The sequence below is a fragment of the Lemur catta genome, chromosome 2 (assembly GCF_020740605.2).
Source record: "Lemur catta isolate mLemCat1 chromosome 2, mLemCat1.pri, whole genome shotgun sequence".
Lineage (NCBI taxonomy): Eukaryota > Metazoa > Chordata > Mammalia > Primates > Lemuridae > Lemur > Lemur catta.
The window spans coordinates 107,660,562-107,675,797 of record NC_059129.1 but is presented as its reverse complement, the minus strand read 5'-3'; the positions used below and the strand labels follow the sequence as shown (position 1 = coordinate 107,675,797).

The 15,236-nt window shown below is 40.6% G+C and overlaps 2 protein-coding genes across 3 annotated transcripts in view; one reads left to right on the top strand and one right to left on the bottom strand.

Annotated features, from left to right (window-relative positions):
- TRAPPC3L (trafficking protein particle complex subunit 3L) overlaps positions 1 to 15,236 on the top strand; it is a 36,469-nt gene that overhangs the window by 12,639 nt on the left and 8,594 nt on the right. The window lies entirely within an intron of this gene.
- Positions 1 to 15,236, bottom strand: part of CALHM5 (calcium homeostasis modulator family member 5) — a 32,624-nt gene that overhangs the window by 15,179 nt on the left and 2,209 nt on the right. Inside the window, exon 2 of one of the 2 annotated variants that reach the window (XM_045544232.1) lies at positions 10,903 to 13,360. The exons of the other annotated variant lie outside the window; for it this stretch is intronic. Coding sequence (XP_045400188.1) covers positions 12,971 to 13,360 — 390 coding nt within the window. The 3' untranslated portion in view covers positions 10,903 to 12,970. Of the gene's footprint in view, positions 1 to 10,902; positions 13,361 to 15,236 lie in introns of those variants that run through there. 2 annotated transcript variants of the gene reach the window in all.

Below are 15,236 nucleotides of genomic sequence, written 5' to 3'. Positions count from 1 at the left end.
AGACTACACACTAAAGAATCTAGGGCTGAGAGAGTACCCAGAGGAGAAACACATTTTGAGAAAAATTCCTCTTCTCAAGGCTGGGTTCAAATCTCGTTGGAGGAGGTATGATTGCAGACCATGAATGGTGGAGAAGGCCACTGTGGTGCCAGACTGAGACTGGCAGGAAGGGAAAGTCCAGAGCTGGCAAGCAGGAAACCCCTGCCAGGGTGTAAGTGGGCTGAGGGGACAGTGAGAGAACCGTAGGCAGGAAGCTGGTATCTTACACTCTGCCAACCACACACATGAAGCAAACCAGAAAAGGTACACTAGAGCTAGAAGAGAAGCCCCTTCCTCCTACAGTGTGCCTGCAGCACCTTCTACTGGCAAAGGAGAAATGTTTGCATGATCTAGCCCTAGCATCACAAGCAGGGCAATGAAGAGCTGGTTCTGAGCAGAGAGGCAATAATCTGTGACAACCAGCGCAGAAGGCGTGAGCCATTCTGATTGTTACTTACATTTCTATGGCCATCTTTTACTGTGGTGGCCTTGGGTTTGACCCTGTCCCCCCCTGCTCACCTACACTGGAATTATCCTGGCTTCTCAGCCCAGCTCTGGCAGGCTGGTGGCAGGGAGATAGGGCAAGGGAAGCCACATTCTTTTCTTGCCAGGGTGGTGTCAAATTCCTGCAACTGAAGACACAAAAGGGACTGAAGAGCACAATTTTCAGTGTGCAAACTTGTCTTCTGAAATAAAGACTTTCTGTTAAATACTGTGAAATTTATTAAATACAGCCACTGCCTCTTTTTTCTACAAATTTTTTTCAACTCCTACAACCAAATCTATGTTCTCTCTTTCTCAGTCCCTCCCCTGATGATGAAATCTACTGTCTGTATTTTAGTACTCTTACAAATGCTATTAAATAAGCATTTCTTCCTGTGGCCAAGAACCCCGGAATATGGCTGGCCAATAACTTGTACTCTCTTCCCTGTGAGTCTAAGGAAGTGATACGCGAGGCACAACGGCAGAGTGGCCTTGAAGCTCTCAGACAGTGAAAGGTATAACCAAGCTTGGGCTTAGACTTAAAGTCTGTGCGAGAGTCTCATAGGCTGTAAATCAACCAGGTCCACTTTCTGAAATGTCTATAGATCTCACTGTGCCAAGGTGTGACAGCGAGTTTGCACTGCATGAGGCAGGAGATACAGTGCTGAGATAAGTAAGCAAAAATGACAGACTAACTTGGAAAAGATAAGAAAACGCATGAGTTATCTTACTTAAGACATCTTTATTATAAAAATAGAGCACCATAAGGCTGTATTTGGGTTTAATGTTTTATTAGTCTGTGAAATCTAGTTTTATTGTGTTTTGTGCCTGTTGGTCTTCCAAGAATTTGCTGTGATCAGCTTCTTTCATATATATTTCTATTGTCCATCTAACTAGAGCAAAGGTGTTTCAGAAAGAATGGGAATAATAGTTTCCCCCAAGTTAGGGTAATGCACGTGAACGTCTTTTTCTTCTCTCTACTTCAGCGCTTCTGGTGCCACACAGCTTCTGCTGCCTCATGGCTTCTGCTTACTCCCTTTTCTCTTGTAAATTTGAGATTTTATTGTATTGCCAGTAGTTATCTTTCATTTCTGGGCAATTCCGTTTCAGGTCACGTCTCTGTAAGCTTTTCAAAGGGAGAGACCATTTCCACCATTCTTAGGTTTGGTCTGCCATGCCATAGTAAACCTGCACGTTGTAGACATTCATTAAATATTGTTGAAGTGAACATAGAAAATAGTTGAAGAACTTTTCACACAGCTACACACTGTTGCTCCTCCTATTCTGTCCAGAAGAGGGCAGTGATCCACATTTGTCTCTAAATTAATGACTCCTACCTACCCCTTCTCTACCCTGACTCCCAGCACAAGTCGAAGTAGCTCTCTTAGTTTAAGCAATATTCCATACATTGCAAATCCAGCTCTAAAAGTATCTGGTTGTTCACAATAAAATCCAAATAACAAATCCAAAATAACAAGATTTGAACTGCAAGAGGGCCCTGAACAGGAAAATAGCTGATTCTTATTAAATAATAGATGTCGACCCAAGTGAATGACTGAGGCAGAAATCTCAATCAATGGAGGTTTACTAAGGCGAGATTCTGAGGAGTCTGGGAAAAACATGAATGGCAGACAAGCTGTGGCTGTTTTTCTAAAGAGGAAGTTGGAACCTTCACCATCTTAAAGGCATACAGACAGAAGGCAAGGGGGGTGCTGATAAGACAAAGTGGTTACATTCTTGTGAGGCCCAAGAAATCTACTTTTTACATAAAATAAGGGGAATGTTATAGGAGAAAAAGGGAGTGAAGGAAGCATCAGTTATGGAGATGTCCTTGGGTGGGTGGAAGAATGTCTGATTCTGTCTTGTCTCCAGTTCTGTTACCTGAAAGATAAACTTGTAATTCATTATTAGTGTGGAATTGGATAGGTTTAGTTTAGCTACTAAACACAGGTATAATTTGCATGTCCCTGCTTATGGGAGGTTAGCAAGGAATCCCCACGGTGAATGATCTGGGGGGCCAGTTCTTCACAGGTGCCTGAGAATTTTTACCTTCTCTTTTGCATAAGGAGTTGGGTGGTGGCCTGAGATCTTGAGTTTCTTTTTACATAGACAATGAACTCAACTTGATAATTTTATTGTAATATTCATTTTCCCCATTACCTACTTATATGAGTATAGAAAGTTTCAGAAGAGGGAGATTAATTCTGCTATTCAGAGGTCAATTGTGATTTCAAATGCAAACATTAAATAGGTAATCAAATCATTACACATTACATTTCACATTAGTATGAAAAATGTTTCAAATGTATCCTAAAATTAATCATGGAGCCAAATTGTGTTAGGGGGACTCCTTTAGGTTGCCAGCATTTGGTTTATGCCAGGTCATTGGGGTTTATTCTAAGGATATTTTGGGACACAATAATCAGGCCTCATGAAAAAACAAAATTTGGAAAATCCTTCCAATTTCATTGTATCTTTTCATCTCAGCAGCAAGCCTCTGTGGTTCCCTACCTCAGTCCCCTGCCATTTGGGTGACTCTACTTTTCCATGATTATTTTGTCCTTACACCTACCTACTGATATCTTTGTATTCTTTTTCTTTTCTCTACCTCAGTGCTTCTGGTGCCTCACAGTTTCTGCTGCCTCATAACTTCTGCTTACTCTTTTTCCTCTGGGTATCTTTTGTTTTCTGCCCAATAAATGGCCCAAGCTGTGACCTTGTCTGTGTCTCATATTCAAAGCCCCCCAAAAGACAGTGTCTAACCTGCCCAGTCAACCACTAGCCCTGTGTTGGGCAGAATGTTCATGCTGAGTCACTTCCAGGGCCCTAGCCCAACTAAGGACTGACCCAGGCTGTCAAAGGCCCACCATAGTCCATGAACTGTGGCCAGAATGGCAGAGTAATGAGACACAGAGCACAGCAATCGCGGGACCCCTCAGGAAGGGGATCTGGGTATGAAAAACATTGTGAGATTTCCCCAAATTGTGCAAAGTAATTGGCAAACACTGTGTTCTTCCTGTCTAGGAAGTTAGTAACAGTAATATGTATGACTTACTTCACCTATGAACCTTCTGCTCCACTTTATTCATCTCACTGATGCTGGTCTTTGTCTTTGAGAGCTTCGGGAGAATACTAGCGTTGCAGGCTCCATTTAGTATACTAGTTACAAAGTATTGAAATTGAAAAAACTCTCTTTGTTATGCATTTTGCAGATAATAATTAAGTAAGTAAAACTTTCAAAAACAAAATGCTTCCCCACTTGGAAGCAGTCCAAGTGAAACCACATTGTTAGTTCAAAGTAAGTATTTTAGTCTATTACTGTTCTGAGAAATGGGGCAGACATTTCTCAGAACAGTATTCTTAGAGAGATGCTTTGGTAGAAGGGAGATAACCACATTCTCCTGAGAAAAATGATGTTGTGTTACAATAGAGGTTTTCTTTTAAAATTCTTACAAAGGAACCAATAGTAAAAGTTTGCTCTGGTCCTCTAATCCCATGGGTTTTTTTCTTTTGTTACCCTTTTTTCTAGGCTTTTTTCAGTCCTTTCTCTTGGCATTCTGTGGTTTTTCAAAGAATGTTACCAGAGATAACATGATTTTTAAAGCAAATAGGAAAACAGCCCAGATGAAATGAACTAGAATCAGGCCATTCAAGTCAGAGACATCAGCATATCTTAGGTAGTTTTTCCCTTTCTCTAAAACAAGTTCCTTATGCTTCTGTATTTTACTTACTCTCCTTTTTTTTCTGGTTATATTTGGTTTCCTTCATTTTCTAAATAATATGCATTTTGAAACCAAATACTTTCCATAAAAGTCACCATATTTTACTCAGGAGGCTGAGACGAAAGAATCACTGGAGCCCTAAAGTTTGAGGCTACAGTGAGCTATGATTGTACCACTGCACTCCAGCCTGAGCAAGAACCTGTCTCTAAAAAAAGTCATCATATTTCACAATTCTGGGTATAAACCTACATGTAACACACCCGATATGATGCACAACACTTGAATTTTGTTGCCATGGTAATGCTGCACAGAAAATGGGGAAGCTTTTTTTTCTGTTCTTTGAATGTTCTTCCATTTGCCAGAATGAAAATTTAACTTTCAGTCTTAGAGTTGTTTTCCAATCCTCACACACACCCGTCTCATACACACACGGGAATTCTCCTACACGAAGCTTACTTTAAGGGATAGGCTCAGAAATGTAGCCCAAAGGATATAAAACAGAAGACCTGAAACTTCCTTATTCCCATGCAATCTCTGTCCTTTACTTGGTTAAAATCTCTCACTGATGTTGTGGAACAGCAGTCCCCAACCTTTTTGGCACCAGGGACAGGTTTCATGGAAGATAATTTTTCCATGGTGGAGGGGGGCGGGGGTACAGAGCTCAGGCAGCTCCGTCCTAACGGGCCATGGAGCAGTGCTGGTCCGCAGCTTGGGGGTTGGCAGAGCGCAGTTGTGGAGGACTGATCTTTGCTCATGATCCTCTCAAAAGGTGACTCATTCATGCTGCTTTCACCTCATCAGGGCTGGGGACTCCCCACACAGATACTAAAAGCAGATACCAATAAAGGACAACTTTCACTCGGCTCTACTCCAGCATCTCAGGGCCTTAGCAACCTGCCAGGAGATCCCTAACAGTGCAGGGTGGGAAGGGGGAGGGTGCAGGGTGGCGACCTCTTATTTCACCTCCATCAGTTGTGACTCTGTTAGTTACAAAGATGCTCCTGAAATATTTGACTATCTTGCCACTATCTTATCCTAGAATAATTTGTAAATAGATGTTTGAGAAGTTATCCATTATTGTATGTACCTCCCTCTCCCAGCCAAAGATTGAAGTTATGAAACTGAGGTATTTGAATGGTACGGAGTCCTCAGAGTTTAGGTGGGATTTGCAAGCCAGGCATTCCTTACCTGCATGGAGATGAAGGGGTGGGGAGAAACCAAGCGAGAGGCTCAGTTATTAATCTGAAGAGTCCAGACTTGAGGCAGATAAGAACAGGGAACACACAGGTGGAGCAGAACAATAGGAACAGAATTTGGGTTACAGATCAACGAAAGCTGCGATTGGAGGGCAACAGTGTCCTCAGATAACTCTTTGTTCATCATACCATCATTACCATAAATTATTACCCCCAGTGGGCTTTGGAAGCCATGACACATCCAGGCTTGAACAAACAAAATAAAAATCTCCACTCTCCCACAGATGGGAAGGGATAACATTCTCATTGGTGAGAGGAAATAAAAATGCAAGAAAGAGGAAAGAAAAAGGGAACTCAAAGAGACCCCGAGGCCACTGTCCGCTTGGACGTGTGCCCACTCTGACCCCTGCTTGCTTTGGGGTGTGGGTTTACCAAATAAAACTTTCTGCTTATGTTTTTCTGCTTTTGTTTCAATTCTTTTTACTAGACCCAAAGACTGAGAAAAATCACATGCCATTAACAGACAGTTGTGCAAAAAGCAGGTTCGTAACCAGTGGGATGGGTTTGAAACCGGTCAGAGAGAGCAGTTCTCAGCACGGTGCAGACAGGGGGGAAGCAAGGGCGAAAGCACCATGTATGCATCATTCTCAATTCTAGAATTAACTGCTTCCTTTCATTCTTCATCTCAAAAAAAGGAGGATAATCAGTGTAAGCCTAAATACAAAGTCTTTCTTTGCCATTACTGTTTTTCAAAGGTTAATTCAAAACCCCGTAGTAGGAGCCAGTGGAATTATTTTCCTGTTCTCTACTTTTTCTAACAAATGATATTAGAATAAGTGGGAGCCCTTGGTAAACAGGAATTGAATTCCATGGAAGTCACAGCCCAACACAACACAGCATTCCAGAGAAGGCTCGCATCACAGTAAGCTGAATGTCAGGCCATTTTACTATTTAGGAGCATTTTTGAAAGAAGAAGGGAATGGAAATAAATTCAAAGGAAAGAAAAATTATTTGGAATCATAAAATTCTCAATATTTAAACAAGATGAATATTAACAGCAAAGGTAACTCATAAATTATTTTGAGAATTCTTACCATTTGGACCAGAATTATGGCAGATGGATTATTAAGAAACTTATTTAAACAAACATAATCACTTAGGCTTGTTTCTTCCCACTGAGTACTCAAGAACTGCTTTATGTAAAACACCCACACACTTGATCTATTCTGGCTTGTACCTCTGGGAGGAGTGAAAGAGGAAAAATGTAGGAAATCTTCTTTTATGGAAAAGCATGTGTGTATAGCCACAAAGTCTGTAGATTTTGAGATTGATTGGACCAAACCTGAAAGACCACATCATCTGTTTAAGGCAGCATTCCAATGCAAAGGTAAGGCACCCTGCAGGGCGATTAGCCCTAAACTTTTATTACCACTACATTTGCATAACATTATTTTTCCTTAGTCTCAGAGAAGAATCCATTAAGGCTTGATTCTTCAGAAATTCTGCAAGTCACTAAACTAACTAACTTAGCACTGCCTCTCAACTTACTTATGAATGTCCATCTTCCATTTCTGTTTATGATCAGTACTTACAGGAAATCTGGTTTCATCTAGGCGTCTTGTCTCCTTGGTATTATTACCAAAGATGACCCAGAGGAGAAGTTTTGAATCTTCCAGATATCCCAGCTCATAAATATTTAGGCTGCTCTGACTTAGCATTGGCGATTCTTGGATTTTATTTCTATTGCTTAACTTATTCAGATGAAACTCATGAGAAACTGACTTAGGAAACTGATAGAGGCAAAATTTTACCTCAATCCTCTTAGAGTTTTGGTTTTTTGTTTTTTTTTTTAAGCTAGGCCCAAGAAATAAATTGACATAAGACACATCAACAGGAAAAAAGCATAAAATTTTACTTAATAGAAGTTTTACATAGCATGGAAACCTTTATAAGGAAACAGAGCCCCAAAGAGTTGAAAACATACATACTTACAAAGAATAGTAAAATGTGAAAAAGCAACTAAATTATTTAGGGAGGCTATAAGATAAAAGTTATTTTAATAAATTCTGTACAGAATTCTCTCAATCTCAACTTTCTGTCCTTGATGATAAGAATGTTGCCTTCCTTCCAGTATAGGAAAGATGTCTTTCACAAGGGAATTTTATCTTCTGCTTTCAAGAAACAACGTAAAAGTCAGAGTGATCTTCTTGCAGCTGCTGTTTTTCAGTTGCCTTTAATTTAAAATATGCCAGAGTAGCATATTTGAGGGTGCCATATTCTTAATTCCTTCAAAACGAACCTAAGTGTGTGGATTGAAAATAGCAATAGCTTTGGGAACATTTCATTTATTTAACTATTTATAGTGAAATTCCTTGCCAGAAGATGAAAAACATGGAGTAAACACTCTGGTAAATAAAACCCTAAAGCAAGATCTATTTGGTCCTAAGGATTCAGAGACACATCGGCAAGACCAGTTCAATTCTGGGTCCCCCCTGCTTGGTGTGATTTTTATTAGTGGTTCATGTCAGAAATAAGATTTGGTCCAGACTTACCCTGACCTCTCAGTGATAGGGCAATGATTATCAATCCTAGCTACTTGATTGGATCACCTGGAGCTTTCGAAAAATTCCTGATGCTCAGGGCTTACTTTTGACCAATTAAATCATAGTCTCTGGGAATAAGATGCAGGCATCAGAACTTTAAAAATGCTCCCCATGTGATACTAATGGGCACCCACTGTTTAGAGCAAGGTTTTCAAACTGTGTTCCGTGGAGTTCTAGGGTGATAACTGTAGAAGTAAGGCTGCTACTCCTCCAGACCCTCCCTCCAGATTTTTCCAGAGCTACCTCTCATTTTATCTCTTCTAAGTTTTTCAAATAAAATACAGTGTCACTTGAAAAAAATGGGGGAAAACACTAGAGAGATTTGATAAAGGCTGGACAGTTTTGATTGAAACAAAGCCTACCCGCCAGTTAGTCAGGATGAGTAACTTGTTGGGATGACAAACTGCTTTGGAAGAAGTAGGAAGAGAAGCTGTGTTTTTGAGGACTTTTGCTCCAAGGAAGATGGAAATTGATCAAACACCAGTTTGTAATCCTGTATTTCTATACTTCATGCATAGAGTCAGTGAAACCCACTCATAGTTAGCCAACCGTTTAAGGGAACAAGGCTTTTTAAAACACTGATTACTATCCCTGATGTTTCCTCCATAACACAAAACCCCTGGGAGAAATCATCTTCTTCTATGGAAACCATTAGCAATCATTACTGCAGAAGCACATCCCTTTCTGTTAAAACCTAGGAATAGGATATTGTTACAACGTAACTGGTCACCATTTTATAGGTTATGTACTCTGCCAAAGGATGTATATATTAATATTTTTGAGTTACTGTTCTTAAGCAAAGTTACTCAATATCGTGAGTTCTTACTTTACTTACTTGAATGATCCAGTGAATGTAGCTAGGTAAATTAATTCATTTTCTCCATTTTAATCTTACTTTTCATTACAACTGAAAACTGGTAAAGATTTTTGTCTAGCACTGATGTGGCTGTAGGTTCAGAAAATTTGAAGTTATAAAAATATAGCTGGTCAGACAGCTATACCCACTCATATATCCCTAGATATCTGAAAGATATCTTGTGACAGCTGGTTGTTTGCAAAAGGATACAAATAAGGTCTGCATGTTGCATCTGGTTAATATGGCTCTTATGTCTCTTTTAGTTTCTTTCTTTTATGCCATTGATCTAAGAAAAAACTGAGTCACCTATAAAATAGAATGTCTTATAATCTAGATTTATCTAGTTGTATTCTTATGGTGTTAACTGCCTTGTTTTCTGTTTTTTCTATTTCCTATAGTTATGTCTAAATACTTGATTAGGGTTTTTTTTTTAGGAGACAATATTTTACAGGTGGTATTGTGTACTTACTCTTGCTTTTCATCACAAGGCACATAATATATGGTTGCCATTTTTAGGGATTTTAGAGATGCTAATGTAGATGAGTGGCTTCAAGTTGCACAGGTCTTGATCCTGTCTTACTTCCACCTAGTAGTTTACAATTCATTATTTGTTGTCTAGATCCATTATGTTATTAGGGATTGCAAAATGTTTATCTTCTAATTCTGAAAAGCTTTCCAAACAATAAAAGACAAGACTTGCTGACAGATGCATTTGATTCTCTTCAGCTTCAGGGGAAATCAGAAGTTTAAAAAGAGAGTCAGCCTGGGCTTCGGTTGGCTCTAGTCCAGGAATCTCTTCTATATGCCTCCATTCTAGACCTAAGAGAGATTGTTATGGGTGTGACCATTTCGGTGCCCTCCCCAGATATCCAATTTCAGGATGCTCATCCCCCAGTTGCTGCAGGGCAACCTCCTCTGGAGGATGACCCTTGGGACACAGGAGGCTCCTTCCCTAAAGTTGTCTGGGAAATGTCCTCTCCTGCCCTGGAACAACTCACACACACAACTGATGTCCCAGAGCACCCTTTGGGATCAGGCCAAGGATGACATTCTAGAACCCCTATGGGTCAAGCTAGGGGAGGCAGGTGTCCCAGAGCTCCCTGTGGGATTGATTGGGCTAAGACTTCACTTGAAACTATATTCTTTCTTGTGTCTATCTTGCTAATATAATAGGTTTCTCCTGAGAGTATTCACTTTTAATAAATCATTTACACACAGCTTCCTGTATCAGGCTCTGCTTCTAGGGAGCCCAAACTAAGAAAGCTAAGTGTCCGTACTTCTAAAGTCTCCCCTATCAAAACTGGCTCACCCCATTCCCTCTGGACATCCAGGAACAGATAACAATTTGTATTCCCTGTCTTCACCCATCCCCTCCAAGGCTGTTCATAGATAAGGTTCCCTGGACTTGTTTTATTCCTGAACAAAGGACTGTTCTAATGGAATTTAGGATCAGGAGTTGGGATGAGAACCTGCTGGAACGAACAATTGTCTTTGCTCACTTTTATCTCCCTCCATCCTGACACCTCTGCCCCTGGTATCCCTAATCCCTGTCCTGGCCCTGATACACACACACGCACACACACACACACACACACACACACACACACACACACACACACACTACTGACCCTGCACCTCTAAGTTCCCAAGGGTATTGTATGTATGAAGGAAAAACAGTTTTCCCATTTATGTTCACACTTAATACTGAATGTTCCTGGCCACCAAGCATGTGGGTTTTCACCCACACTGACCAATTCTCCAACATCTGCTGGGTGTCCCACAATTCAATTCACTTCTGATACCAACTTGACTTAAATGCAGAGGTTAAGAGCTTAGTCCCATAAGACCTTCCCTAACTTCAGATGCCATGCCAGTTGCAAGCAGTAGGTCCCCAAGTAACCCACATCTTCTGTCCAACTCAGCTACAATCAGACCTTCCCATGATCCCCTTCTCAGGTTCAATCATTTGCAAGAGCAGCTCACAAACTCAAGGAAGCACTTTATTTATTATTACCAGTTTATTGTAAAAGGATACAACTCAGGACTAGCCACATGAAAGAGATACATAGAACAAGCTTTGGGGGAAAGGGCACACAACTTCCATGCCCTCTCTGAGCATGCCGCCCTCCATGTGTTGAACAACCCAGAAGCTCGCTGAATCCTGTCCTTTTGGGGTTTTACGGAGGCTTCATTACTTAGGCATGATTGATTAAATCATTAGTCACTGGTAATCAACTCAACCTTCAGCCCCTCTTCCCTTCCCCTGGTCTGGAAGATGGGGCTGAAAGTCCAACCCTCTAATCTCGGGGTTGGATTCCCTGGCAGCCAGCCCCCATCCTGAGGCCATCAGGAGCCCCCAGCTGTCAGTCCTCTTGTTAGCAAACAAAACGACACAGCACTTTGGAGATTTCAAGAGTTTTAGGAGCTCTGCTCCAGGAATGGAAATCAAGACCAAAGATATATTTCTGTTATAAGTAACAGTATCACAGATGTGTTCTGAGTCTTACATAGGACTCTCCCCTCAGTTTGTCATCATGTTTCATGGTAATAAGGAGTAATATTCAGCTTTCTCAAGCTAGGGAACATGGACGTCCAGTGATGTAAGGTGTAAGCCACAGCACAAAACATGGTTCTTATTCCTTAAGCACAATTCCCTCAGAGATTTAAGGGGAATTTATATATGTATGATATAAACTCCTATGGATATATATCATGGTAGAATGCAAAATTTACATTATTCCTGATAAATGTAAGACTGCAAAACAGTTTTATACTTGTATTGCTTTAGACAGTGTCCTCAGACCTTTAGTCAGGGCCAATTTACCCTACTATGGTCCGAATGTTTTACTCCCCCTCCCCCCAAATTCATGTTAAAATCCTACCCCTCAAGGTGATGGTATTAATAGGTGGGGTTTTTGATAGGTAATTAGATCAGAAAGGTGGAACCTTCAGGAATGGAATTAGTGTCATTATAAAATATGCCTGAGGGAGCTTATTTGCACTTTCTACCTCGTGAGGACACAGTGAGAAGGCAGCAGTCTGCAACCTGGAAGAAGGCTTTCACCAGAACCTGACCATGTTTGCACCCTGATCTCGACCTACGCAGCCTCCAGAACTGTGGGAAATAAATTTCTATTCTTTATAAGCCCCCAAACTATAGTATTTTCTTATAGTAACCCAAACAGACCAAGACATGCCCACAGTGTAGTAGGCACCGCGCTTAGGGCCCACAATACTTGTAGGGCCCCACAGAAGGGTTTTTAATTTCTTTTAAAACCAGAAGGAAATAAATAAACGTTTAGGTTGAAGAAAGTCTTTTAACATATAATATTAATATATTCATTTTTATATCGATGCAGTCATAAATATGTACATGTGTGTATATATTTATTTTTTATTACTATTTTGAATGTAGAAAGTGGTCCACGGAGACAAAAGTGCCCAGAGCCCACAAAAGTCATGATGCAGCCATGCCTCCAGAAACATGTTTTCAGTATACACTGAAAATGTGTGAAAAACCGAGTTTTAGTCATCATATTCTTTCATTTTGAGAACTGAAGCCTTCCAATACCGAGGGAATGAATTTCAAAGGATAGAATTTCATGAAAGACAGTGGGATGGATTTACAGGACAAAGACTCCTGCTGACCACACAGCAGATGCGTCATGCAGGTTAATCTATGCTAAGAGTAACCTGCTTACTCACAAGCCACTGCTTCTGCCTCTGGATTCTGTGACCAATACAGACAGAGAGTGGCAGATCCACTTTCATGAGTCTTTCTGTTGAATGACAAAAATCTCAGAACCTGGAGTGGCGTTTGAGCCTACAGAGCCCAACTCTGCGCCAATGCAAGAGCACCTTCGTCACCATGCAGTTATCAATTTGAGCACATCCTGACACTGCACTTGAGAGCTTCAAAGCAGTTTCCTTTGTGTTACTGTCTTGTAAATAAAAAAAAAAAAAAAACCTTAAATGTAAGAAAATACAGATACACAGATTGCTGTTGATACAGTCAGAGGATCTCAGAATAAGCGTACCACTCGACACCACGAGTCAGTGATGGTGAATGAGCTACATATTGTGGGCAGAACCCACAAGGACCATTGTCGTCTCATCCTCCTCAGGGCTCAGTTCCAGACCATCCTCCACCACCCTGTGGAGGGTGCTGTAGTGTTGCTGGCTCTGGTCGAAAGAGTGCAGCTCTGAAGCAGCCTCCCAGGCAGCAAAAGTGGGCATGGGAATAACATCTGGCCTCTTGTTTTCAAAAAAGCATTTCAGGTTCCTCTCACTCAGCTTGTTGGCATAGTCCAGAAATGTGTTTTCCAACTGCTCCTTCTCCTTTTGTGCATATGTCTTCCAAAAACTCAGCTGAAGATAGCTAACTTTAGATCGGCAGCGAGCATAGCAAATGGTGAGCAGAGAAAAGAAAGATGCTGAACCAATCAGGCACCATCCTAGAATCTTAGGAAAAAAGAAATATTGAGGACATGCAAAAGCAAAGTCACTTCTCAGGGAGCTGGGGTGGTATTATTGGGAAATGTATAGCTAAATTAATAGCACAGTCATTGCCATACCTCATTTGAAATCATTCTTCTTAATTTTTAAGCACTTATTTAAATAGAAAAAATGAAGATAAAGTTTACCTGATCTCTATTCTTTTACCTGACACTGCTGGTATGCAAAGAAATAACCAGAAGGCAGGCAACTGGAAAAGAGCAAAAAGTATAGATTGTCCAAGAATGGGATACATCAAGCTCTCAAATAGTATTAACTGTTAGAGGAAAGAACTCTGTGCATGAGTAAATGTAGTCATTTGAGCAAATGACCAGTTCTTCAGCCAGGTGCTTTTAGGCATTGATAAATGCAAATACACGGCTAGTAACCAATTTTTCTCATGTGACTTGACTTTGTTTGCAGAGAGCAGCAGACGTTCTCAAAACGAAGTGTAGTTACTCACTATCCATGGTAAAGGGAGACAGAAATGATACAATAAAGAAGCCGAAGCTAGAAGAATTTAAAGCCTGAGAAAAAATTAAGATTATTCATACCTTAAGAATTATTTGTTCACAATTTTGATAATTATAAAAAAAAACTCCTCTCTGAATATGAATGGTTCAGCTATTTTTTTCTGAATTGTAACAGCAAAAGTTTAAGTAGCTCAATTTATATTCTAAATATTTTTGTTGTTCTGATTTTATTTTCACAATTGGGATTAACTTTATGTTTGGGGACAACTAACAGATCTCTTTCAAAGTGTCTCTTGATATTTAGCTTAAATGACCCTTAGTATTCCTTAGCAGATAGGCCCTATTTGGAAATAGAAACAATAATCTGCAAATGAACCCATTCAGACCATAACACAACCTCAAATAAGCTTTAAATCAGTGGTTTCCAACCTCTGGCTCAGACACAAAGTTATGAAGGGTTGCAGCCTCTGCAAAAATGCCAAGTCTGGATTGGCAGTACTTGGGTTTAAATTCCAACTTTTCCTTTACTGTGGGTATTCTCTGGGCCTCAGTTTCTTCAGTTATAAAATGGGGGGGTTACACACCTACGGAGGTAATTTTAGAGATCTAATGAAATGATCCTGGACACACATGTGCATTCAGTGAGTTTTAGCTATTATGGCAAGCTGCTATTTTTCAAGTGTATACATACAATATTTAAAGTGAAAGCATTACTGAACTCATAATATGATTCTGTACCTATGATTAATGAGTGAGGCACAACTACCAACATGTGAAAACCCTTCTATTTCCCTGGAATCAGTTGTGGTTGGCTACCCCAGATCTTCCTCTTTCCTTCATTGTTTACCTTCCTCTTTCCCCACACCTGGGCCTCCTAGAGACCATCTTCCCTCAGTGTCTGAGCCAGTTCCAGCTGAGTTATAAACTATTCGATCAGCTTCAATCCCCTTTCTCCTTTCACATGACCTTAGCATTGACCTGCCCTCACCAGAGTGCCGAGCAGCAAGTCCTCGCTTCCCACCCCCTGTAATTCGCAGCACACAGAGCTGAACTAGAGCATGGTGAATGTTCCCTCCCCAGCCCTCAATTAATAGTGTCCTGTTTTGCATGAGTCTTCTCCCCAGACCCTGAAAGTTTTCCACACCAACTTGAAACACCTACGATGTACCAGAAGCTTTATGCCCATTTATGCTTATTATCTCTAAACATTCCAACAGCTCTCTAAGGTAGATGTTTTTACCCTCAACTATGAGAAAACTGGACTCAGAGAGGTCAAACGACTAACTCTCAGTCACATGGCTAATGAGTCATCAGGATTCAAACCCATGGCCAGCCAATTCCAAGGCTGAGCTCATTCCACTACTTCATCT